The sequence below is a fragment of the Anarrhichthys ocellatus genome, unplaced genomic scaffold, assembly GCF_004355925.1.
Source record: "Anarrhichthys ocellatus isolate YVR2014 unplaced genomic scaffold, GSC_Weel_1.0 scaffold116, whole genome shotgun sequence".
Lineage (NCBI taxonomy): Eukaryota > Metazoa > Chordata > Actinopteri > Perciformes > Anarhichadidae > Anarrhichthys > Anarrhichthys ocellatus.
In genome coordinates, this window is record NW_022280146.1 from 205,073 (window position 1) to 215,865 (window position 10,793).

At 41.6% G+C, this 10,793-nt stretch overlaps 1 protein-coding gene across 4 annotated transcripts in view; it reads left to right on the forward strand.

Moving 5' to 3' along the window:
• golga1 (golgin A1) overlaps nt 1-10,793 on the forward strand; it is a 20,957-nt gene that overhangs the window by 3,084 nt on the left and 7,080 nt on the right. For 2 of the 4 annotated variants that reach the window (XM_031876805.1, XM_031876804.1), the window contains exons 3-18: nt 51-141; nt 1,699-1,773; nt 2,984-3,081; nt 3,159-3,191; nt 4,820-4,948; nt 5,237-5,406; nt 5,654-5,765; nt 5,890-5,973; nt 6,580-6,705; nt 7,127-7,222; nt 7,985-8,080; nt 8,295-8,390; nt 8,913-9,053; nt 9,188-9,262; nt 9,877-9,966; nt 10,124-10,226. In XM_031876805.1, coding sequence (XP_031732665.1) covers nt 51-141; nt 1,699-1,773; nt 2,984-3,081; nt 3,159-3,191; nt 4,820-4,948; nt 5,237-5,406; nt 5,654-5,765; nt 5,890-5,973; nt 6,580-6,705; nt 7,127-7,222; nt 7,985-8,080; nt 8,295-8,390; nt 8,913-9,053; nt 9,188-9,262; nt 9,877-9,966; nt 10,124-10,226 — 1,615 coding nt within the window. The remainder of the gene's footprint in view (nt 1-50; nt 142-1,698; nt 1,774-2,983; nt 3,082-3,158; nt 3,192-4,819; nt 4,949-5,236; nt 5,407-5,653; nt 5,766-5,889; nt 5,974-6,579; nt 6,706-7,126; nt 7,223-7,984; nt 8,081-8,294; nt 8,391-8,912; nt 9,054-9,187; nt 9,263-9,876; nt 9,967-10,123; nt 10,227-10,793) is intronic. The other 2 variants (XM_031876807.1, XM_031876806.1) reach the window with 2 other exon arrangements.

The window sequence follows — 10,793 nt, forward strand, 5'->3', positions numbered from 1 at the left end:
TGTGTGTGTGTGTGTGTGTGTGTGTGTGTGTGTGTGTGTGTGTGTGTTAGGCATCTGACGGCAGCAGCTCCAGAGACGACCTGCCCGCCCAGCTTCTCAGAAGGAATGATCAGATCCGGAAGCTGGAGGCCAAGCTCTCAGGTAGGACTGTCAGACTGAGGTTAAGCAGCTGTAGCTCTCAGAGAAATGTGAGCCAAGTGTAACTTGTACCTGTTAGCAATATATCCTATCATAACTGTTGGAGGATGAAATATCACAATGAAAATCAAACGGCCAATTCTGATTCACCAAGGCTGAAGCATTAATCAAAAATGCCATTGCAGCATTGATAAATATATCCACTGATTTATTTGACCTGCACATGATGTAATAAATGATCAGTTAACAGCCCTGTGCCTTTTGAGGCATCTGTGACCTCCAAGCTCACAATCTGCCTTATTTTCTAAAAACTATCAATTTTACTTTGTATGCCTCTTTTCTCTGTCACTCCCACAATAAATGAAAGCACTTAAGTTTATAACTACCGGACCATTGATCACATCGTGAAGCACCCATCGAGACAAACATGGCACTAGGGCATGTTTGCATTAGTGTGGGGGCGTTGTTTACAGGCTGTAACAACAGGCTGTAACGTTAGTTAAAGCCCTTTCCTCACTCATACATGTGCATTAAAGTAAACAGAAAATAGAAAACTGTGCTGTCTTGCTGCTGCTGCTGTCACTTTGGGAAATGTTCATGCATAGCAGTTTTACTGCTGTGAGAAGCCATTTCCTATTTGTAGAGTTTGCAGAGCACCGCATTGTTGGGTCTCTGTCGAGAACACCTCCACACTTAAAAGGATCACCGCCGAGGTTTTTTAGCTGCAGCTTGTTCTCCGGTAGAATCCTTGTTTCCACCGGGCACAGCCATTCTTGAAACGCTCCACCGCACGTTATGCATATTGTCGTATTTTGGTAATTTATGAATTCATCAATGTATTGCACCAGCCCTACATTGCACTCATAACAGGCACAATATTGGATAAAACAGTGGTCTTGGTAGTGAAACTTGATTGCCTCTTGTCTATGAGAGAGACCTGTTGTCTACAGCAAATGACTTTGAATCAGTCCTGCTGTCATTAAGAAGTTGATCTTCAGTGATTTGACCTTTGCCTGACTACAAACACTTTACACTTCACACTCCTCAGTTTGTTAACATACTGTGTCTTTTGTCAGAGATCCAGATTCTAATCTTAAATGAGTCAATTTCCAATAAAACGTTGTCTCACAGTGAACATGATTATTTATTTCTGTTTAAATCTTTGCCTGGTGACATATTTTCAATGGGACACGATCCTGTTTTTTCCTCTTCTACTAGTGTAATAGCCCCTCCTTCCTTTGGGTGTCTCATGTGGCTTTTCACCCTTAGAAAAGGTTAAAGGTCGCACATTCTCATGCAGCCTTTTTAACCAGTATGGTTTTCTCAGATAAGAAAATCATTAATAGTTTTACCTTCCATTATTTCTCAATCATGTTTTCCCTTTTGCTTTCTCCCTTTCCTTTTGTTCACTTTCTGTCCTGCCTCCTCTCTTCACCGTCATCTGACGGTTCCTCCTTTGTCTTGTGTTTTGTGTGTGTGGTTGTGCGTTGGTGTGTGTGTGTGTGTGTGTGTGTGTGTACTGTTGATACCCCATCCCATCACCCTACTTCCCAACACTAGACTACGCTGAGCAGCTGCGAATTATGCAGAAGATCCAGGAGAAGCTTGAAATTGCATTAGAAAAGCATCAGGATTGTACGTACCTTTACTCTCCTCCCAATTAGCTTCCTTTCTCACATGTGTCTGTCCGCTGTAATAACCATCACCTGGCGTATCATCACTTCCTCCCATGAAGATGCTTTGGGAGCGCTGAATGCTTCCTCCTTTCTATCTAGAAATCCACCCTCCAATCTCTCACACTGCTAGTTCTTCAGCACATTGAATTCAGAGTTATGTATGCATTGTCCGTTGCTTTGTTGGTGTCCTCACTTTCTCTCAATTTGCCCACAAACTACTTTAGGTAGATTTCCTACAATGCGTGGTCACTGCTCCTGAAGACTTGATTGGCCTGGTGCTTCCAGGTGGACGTACGCGTATCAGGAACATAGACTGTATGATAGAAATATAGCTCACTAGCTACCCTAGCTATGGTTGTGGACATTAAGACAATGATTGCAGCCACATGTCTTATAGCCGTGTTGCATTCTGGTCTGTTGGGCTTAGTGGAGGAACTCGTATATATCTGCCATCATGTATTTGTGATTGTAGTTCCTACAGAAAACTGCTCACAACCAGGTCAATGGATTATCTTGATTAACCAGGTCATGGTTTCTTGAAGGAGACATTGCTGTTGAGTTTTTCACATGTATTTTTGGGCGCTTTGAGCATCACAAGCCAAGTGCCATCTAGTGCCATTATATTGGGGAGAAGGCAGACATCTCTACGGCTGATATCTCCCAAACTAGCCAACTCACACCAAAGCAATCTAGATTGATAAATGGCACTACAGGTAAGAGAAACAAAATGTATTTCTGATTTGGGCTCAACAGTCTCTTAAAGGGCTTAGTTTATGGTAAATCTACTGATTATTAAGGTGTATTCTCCAGTATCAAGAGTAGTCCAATCTTCAGTTTGTTGTTGGTTCTGTCTGGTACTGAGCTATGGTGAGTTGTAATGAACACTGCAGCTTCAACGAGATGTAGACTGAAGGGTGGATTTTCTTTCTCAGTTCACACACAGATATTGCAGCTTTGAGAAACAGTTTTTTCAGTTCTTGTTAGATGCCATGCATTGCTTGTCTTTGCCTGTCTTTGCTTTTGGGATGAACACACTTCTTAATTTGACTCTTAACCTTTCACAGCTACTAACGGTGCCACTGTCTGTGCTATTTATTATTTCTGCTTGCATACAAACCTCTGTATGGTTTCCATCTTCCCTTTTTTTCTTTCTCACTTTCACTGCTCAGCATCCATCAAGAAACTTCAAGACCAGAACGAGTCTCACCAGGCCAGCAGAGCCAAAATGGCCGAGGGGATGACTTTGGCACTGGAAAAGAAGGATCAGGTAAATGCTCCGTCTCACTAGTGTACAGTCCTGATTTGTGGCTTGTTCACTTACTTCTTTCGGTCCTTTACCTGCAGGAATGGATGGACAAGATGACCGACGTGGAGAAGGTAAGTCTTTAAATATCATTGGTGACTTCCAAAGAATAAGCTGTTTATGGTGAGATTGGAGAGCTGAAAATGTGACCGTTTTCGACAACTAAAACAAACCTTTTCCACCAAAATTAGCACATATATGCATTTTTTTTAAACACGTGAAAACCTGCTAAAAATACTTGAAACACTCCTGTCCCATTGCCAGTAGACGAGTATGATTTTCTGTTTCTTTTCTGGTGTGTCGCGTTTCGATCTTGTGAACGTGATGGAAAACAGGGTTAGTAAACAGTGAAGATGTTTTTTTAATTTTTACACCTCAGACACTGTTTCAAGCTCTCAAACCATAGCTGCTGATTGTCGGACTAACGTGATGAATTGTGTTTCGTTTCTGTCAAGTTTGTTTTAGTACGACCAGTGAGGTAAAATTATTGTTGTCTGATTGGAGTCTGGTAGCTTTGAGTAGAGCATATGATTGTATGTTTTGTATGTTAATGAATTACGATAATTGTCCAACGCGCATCACATAGCGTCGCTCTAGAAAAGGGACAAAAATTAGCAAATTTACCAGGGTTTCATGGAGTCAATAAATACTTGTGACTACTGCAGACTTATTTGTCCTGGGAATTAATGCCCAATGGTGCCTTTCCCACTGGGGACCAGAGCCAGATGTTAGTGGGTAGTTTTTGTCCAGTGGCAAAGGATCAAGGAGTTCAAAAACAGTGCAAGACTCAAATAGGGTGCTCTCACACTTAACCTGTTGATGGGGCCCAGTTGAACTTGCACTTACTGTATGGAAGTCTGGTGCAGACTAAACCACCAGATTGAGATGCCCTGAAAAGAAGAAAAGAAGGGTCTCCATCTGGATCCAGTCAAACTTGTGCAGTTTGGTTGTGGTGTGAAAGCAAAGCAGACCAGCCACAGGATTTAAGGGTAGTAATCTATGAACAGATTCCTCATTCATAATCAAAACAGATTCTGCGCTCTTTGGCAGTTCTGGTTTCCGTTTGTAGACAGAGTAGTATTGATCACATTGGAGCAGGCTTTGGTTGAATGCAGGTAAACAGTCTGTGCGTAGAGCAAAAGAGATTGAATGCATTGGTCGAAATTTAATCTGGGAACCCACGAGTCATCGTCTGTCGATGATTTTGCTTTTTGTTGGTTTAAAGTCAGCTTGTAAACTGGCTATTTGTAAAACAATCCAGTGGTTCTCTGCCTTCAGACAGATAGCTGTTCGGTTCAGAGATCGGGGTAGTAGGTGTGTGATTCTTTGCATGAATTTAACAGCAATCTACTGATTGTGAAAGGTTTGTAAAGCCATCTCCTGATCAAGGTTACAGTGACATATAACCTATATTTCTGCAAGATCATCTGACAACCATGGCGTCCCGTATGTCACCATATGATTGCAGCGACGTTCCGTGACATGTCAGAAGGTGAAAAGGAGTAAAACTCTCTAAGTGTGTTTTGCTTGTGTCCTACTCCGTCTATTTAAACCAAGTAAAACAAGTGACCAAAGCTAAAGGGACACATTGTCATATTTTTGTGTGAAAACACACTTAAATTTGGTTTCTCTCAGCCTGCTCATGTCCTGAACGTGGCCAATGCACGTGTACGTTCATGGTATGACTGTTGTGTTTGTTTAGGAGAAGGCTTCCCTCTCAGCCCGGGTAGAGGAGATGACGGAGCAAAGCTTAGCACTCTTCCAGAAAAGGGATGACGTGGATGAACTGGAGGGCTTTCAGCAGCAGGAGCTGGCTAAAGTTAAACACATGGTGCGTACATATGGAGTTGGATGGTTGGATTTGCAGCATTAGTTAAAAACTGTTACGCAGTTTTTCGACCATCCATTTGTTATTTTGTGATTAAATAGAAGATTGAAGGTGGAAAGGATCTGCTGCCATTTAAAGAACTAAGCTTTGGAGTTCTGCGAGCCGCGGGCAGGATAGGCCAATGTTTGAGAAGCACTTAGTTTGTTCAGGTGTGACTTGATTCCACCTGGGTTCATAGCAGTTGAGTGCATGGTATGTTCTTTGAGTTCGATTAACTTTCCCATTCATCAGCTGCTGAAGAAGGAGGAGCAGCTGAGCCAGCGGGATCTGGAGCTCCAGCAGAAGGAGGCTGAAGTTCATTCGGCAAAGCAAGGGCTGTTGGAGGCTCGAGGGAAACTCCAGACTCTGGAGCAGCAGCACGAGGAGAGCTGCTGCCTCAACTCTGAGCTGGAGATAGAGCGGTAAGAAGGAACGCTCTTTTCAAAACATTTATTTTGGTCTGTTGGTCAAGTTTCTGAATCAGATGTGCTATAGTTGTAGTTTTCTAGACACATCTGTTTTGTCCCCAGCAGTTACATTGCCGATTAGCCTGTTAACTTTCAAGTTCAATTCACACCCTTTTCTAGAAATGACAGGTTTCCATTTGTTCTTGAACTATGTTTTTTTTGAGAGAACACCAGAAGACTATGTGTCACTGAATCTGTACAGAGAGGAACTGCTGCTGCTCAGAGAGGAGGCCGAACAGAAGATCAGTGAGCTGGAGGGGCGATGCCACGAGCTGCAGTCAGTCATCCAGCAGGTCTCTGAAGACTTCCAGAAGGTCAGTCCTCAACACAAGCTACTGCTACGTCTCTACTGAAGTTATCAACCCTATTCTTTCATGAATCACTTTTCATGGCAGCTATCTGTGAGTCAAGTGAGTTTGTGAAATGTTTGTGTTTCAGTCACAGAGTACGGTGTCGACTTTAGAGAAGTCCCTCCAGGAATTACAGACCGAGCACGACACCCTGAAGCTGCAGCAACTAAAGGTCAGAACAGAACCCAATAGAGACTCTCCATCTGTGTGTATGGTGCAATTGATGCATACTTTTTGACAACAGCCTAGAATTAACCACTACATTGTGAATTACTTGTCTCTGAGAGAGTCAGGAAGCAGCACAAGTTAAGCTGTCACTTTGAGTGACTTCAAGTTCAAATATAAGAGGACGATCCGATCTCAAAGATCAGTATCAGTAGGCCGATCAAGGCATTTCTTAACTGATCGGCATTGACTATCATGAACAGCTGTGAGAATGATATTTTTTCTCACTTTTGAATTCTCATGGACAAATAGACTACTATACTCTGCTACTCTACTATATGCCATAGTACAGGATATTTGTAATATTATAGTGTGCGTTTGTTCAGTAAGCAATTAACATCTTGTCAGGTTTCTGTGGAACTCAAGCGTCAAATAATTCAGATTGAGAATTATTCAAAGCAGGGAATTCAGAGTCTCATCATTCTTTTGTGGAGAAAACAGGAAATACAGTTAATTTCAAATATCTCATTTGGCTTTTGGACTCACAATATTAACAATTCAGCTTTTAAAAAAAGATGGAAGCCCATGTCATGTCTTCTCTTGACATCATTAGGCTGCTGTAACAGAGGTGGACAAGGAGCGCTTGTTATTGGACCTTCAGAAGAAAGTGACGTCTCTGGAGAGACGGCTCCGGGGGAACCTGAGCCAGGATGAGCATCTACAGGAGCTTCTCCATGAGGTGAAGAACATCTAGAGCAGGGCTCAATGCAGGAACCTACCAGCTTTTTTCATGTGGCAGACGTTGAAAGATTCCTTCCACTCTGTAATGTATATAAGATGTATGTGTATACAGTAGTATGTACATACCAAATTAGTACCTGTCCTACATTCAGTCTTTTAAGCTATTTGAGACCAATTATCCATTTCTCGACAATTATCTATCAATGAAATGAAATAAATTAAACGCATTTTTTATTAAAAGAGTTGTAAATCTCTTTATAGAAGTTTCTAATACATTTAGTTGATCATGTTGTGCTTTCAAACTAATAGATGTAATGTTCAGTTTACCTTAAGTATATTTCATTATGATTATGTCCCTGTTCTAGGGAATAATGTAGAAACCAATCACCTATTAATCAGTGCAGTTATTGCCTCTTCAGATGTCCAGCCTGGAGCAAAGTCTGGAAGAGAGCAGAGCAGAGCTGCTGGAGGTTCGGACAAACCACGCTGATACTGTCAGCTCTCTGGAGACTCAGGTAAACTGCAGCGTCTGCTCACTGAGCGCAGACCTATCGTAAAGGCCCTGAATCTATTGCCACCAAGTCTGCAAACCCGTGATTATCAATATGTGTCTTCTCTCCGTTTCTGCCTGGACCCTGTCTTCCCATGATTTTGAGTTTAACTGACTAATGGAGACAAGACGCCTTCATTTAAATTCACTAAAAGTACTTGTTTCTACCACTGACGGGCTCAGATTGTTATTTTAAGTGTCTGACTACTTTATTGAAAGAACCCTACAGAGAAATAGAATGTTTTTCTTTACTATTCACTTGATCCTGTTTGTTATTGTGTCTAACCAAGGCTAGGCTAAAATCTTGAGAGGGGACGTCTTAGACAACGTTGGAAACACAAGTGCCAGCCAGGCAGAGGTTGTGATGTTGGTGTACAGAAAGCATAGCTTTGTGTTATCTGAAAGATTTTCAATGTCATGGTTGAATATTTAGATGAGTTCAACAACGTGGATGAGATCCCGTATTTATTTGAGCAAGAGTATACGGATGTGGAGCTCCTACACACACACACACACACACACACACACACACACACACACACACACAGAGAGGAATTGTTGTGCCCTTTAGTCACATAGACACAAAAATATGGAAAAATAGGTTCAGGGTTGAACAATACCAAAGTTACCTTTTAAGTTGATGATAACGGCTGTAATCTTTACTCATTGTGCTGTCTCAACAAAGGTTAGAGATGTGTGTCAGCTGTGTGTTTCTTGTCTGATCTAGGTATCCAGAATGAGCTGCAGCATCACTGAGCTGCAGACCCTTCTCCGACACAAAGACGACTCCTCCAGATCCTACAAAGAAAGAACAGACACACAAGTAAGCAATCAGACACAGAATAACGGATGCTGAAATTGTTAAGTGCCCCTAATTAACTTATTGTTGACTAATGACAGCTGACAACAGTGAAACATTAGGTAATGGTCGGGGCATTCTGGCTGGGCTAACTTCTAATATGTATGACATACTAATACGTCTGGTTCCTCAACTTAATCCCTAATAAATGGATGTCTGATGATACTTTCTGTTTCAGATCGCTGATTTGGAGCAGAACGTCCTAGAGAGTGGTGAGAGACTGAAGAGTGCAGAGCATCAGATCATAGAGGAGCAGCAGCATGTGGATAAACTGGTGAGCACCACCACAGGCAAGAGACAGAAATGGGAAAGTACACAAGTAGAGTTTGCCTCACCAACAATCGAATGTGGGGGGGAAGTATGGATGCAGTTTAAGCACTTTCCTCTATCAATTACTGCACAGAAGTACAGTGTAAAAATACATATTTGATTTACAAATTTACACAAGTCATTACTCAACAAAAGTTTAATACAGTTTACTTTGGTGTCATCTATTGGTAATATCGAGAATGACACTGTTGCAGTACACTCCATAATGTTTTTATTGTATCTATTCGTTACAGGTTTACATTATGATGACTTTTTTATCCTTAAACACAGTTGGTGTCGGTTTTGAAGAATTGTGGTTCAGATCCAGGAAGTAAAATATTCAAAGCAAACCTTGATGTTGATATTTCTCTCCTGACAATATGTCCTTTTTGAGATGAACATACTCATTTCAGTCTGGTTGAAGTGGAGTTAGTGTGGGTCTTTGTAAACATAGGGTTAACTCTGCATTGGTGTGTGTTTTGTTCAGCAAGCAGAGTGGAGTGCAGAGAAGGCCTCTCTGGATCAGCAGGTGTGTTTGTTACAGCAGCAGAGTCAGGAGAAGGCCAGCCGCCTGGAGGAAAGCATCACCTCTCTACAGACAGAAAGACAGAGGCTGCGTGACAGAATGGTACCTTCTGCTTCTCATGTTTGATTTATAACACTCTGGAGTGGTCATGCTCTTACACACAGAGATGTCGCTGTACATATAAATATATGTGTTGAAGCTCTACGATGATGCTTCCCCTTGTTCTTGTGTTCTAGGCTGATCTGGATCAGCAGAGGGACGAGGTAACCTCCTCTCTCAGCCAGCGGACAGAAGAGCTGGAACAGAACAGGGTAAGATCAACTACAGCACACCGTTTCTGAGTTGTTTGAATGCACATGTTCACATTTGATTGACCTCTCTTCATGTGCCCTGAAACGTCAAATGCCGTTTCTGTTTTCAAGTGGTAAGAAAATTGCATTTTAATTTTTAATGTGGCTTAAAGAATGCCTGTACAAAAGGAAAGCTAGGGGAAACTGTTTATACTGCATTTTAATTTTCAAATTAGTTTTAACAGTTGAATATTGTCCATGTCCATTGTACAGCAGGTTACGAACTACAAAACAGCTTTTTCGTTTTTAATACGGTCGTAGAACGCCTATATGAGTATGTAAAAATTATAATACAAATTGGATTATTGCATTTTCCTTTTTAGTCAAATAACACATGTCCCTTATGGTCTTCCATACCTTACCGTACATATTTGAACCAGTTGTAGTCTTCACATATCGTGATACAGCTTCACTGACAGTTATTCCAGAGCCAACTGTTATACTTTGCACAGAACATTAACCAAAATTGACAGAACCTCCAGTAAATATTGAGGTCTCTCAAATAAAGGTATGTTTGGTAATGGAAAGCAGAGTGTATGTCTAGTCCTCCTGTCTCTTGGTCTTGGTTCCCTCAGGCGGAGCTGAACAGTCGGCAGACAGTGAGCACGGAAATTGCCAAAGCTCTAGAAGAAACCAGACGACAGAAGGAGGAGCTTCAAACACAGGTCTGTAGGCAAACATTCACTATGATTGAGAGAGAACAGCCAACATGTGGTCCTCCTCAAATGATGCCCAGTCTCCCTCTGGGCCAGCTGCATACTGTGTGTGAGTGTGGAAGCATGTGCTGTGGAATGAAAAGCGTTTGCCTTTGCTCGTTGTCAGGTTGGAGAGCTGACCACATCTCTACAGACCTCACAGCAGGAACTGTCCACGGTCACTGAGAAGCTCGCACTGAGAGGGGAAAACGTCGAAACACTCCAGAATGGTACACACACACACCCACGCACACACACCCACACACACCTAAAGTTCCTGTGGTTTCATTTTGTAATCATGAGTTTAAGTTCTTAAAGTATTTCTTCTTTGTGTAACAGTAGTTGTTTGTTTCTTAAAATGGTGGACTTAAGTCTAACTAAATATCAGCTGAACATTTCTTACACATTCGATGGTATTAAATTGTATATTGCCTTTATTTAAAATTCCTTTTTGTTGGAGGCCTTAGTGAGCAGATTCCATGTAAATATGCATTTCATTCTAATGATATGATTGAAAGAATAGAACAGAAAGTACACACGTCGGCTATTAATACCTTTGATCTAAAAATAGTGGGCGTGGCATGAGGAAATCCAACGGCAAAACCTCTCAGAAGTGGACTTAACAGAAATTAACAGAACATTGCTACAACAATGAGTTCGCTATATTAGGTTTCCTGTTACTCTGCATATTTTATATTTTGGATTGTGAATTTTTGAAATAATCACAAATGTTGTAACTTGTTCATAAGGGTGTGTGTGTGTGTGTGTGTGTGTGTGTGTGTGTGTGTGTGTGTGTG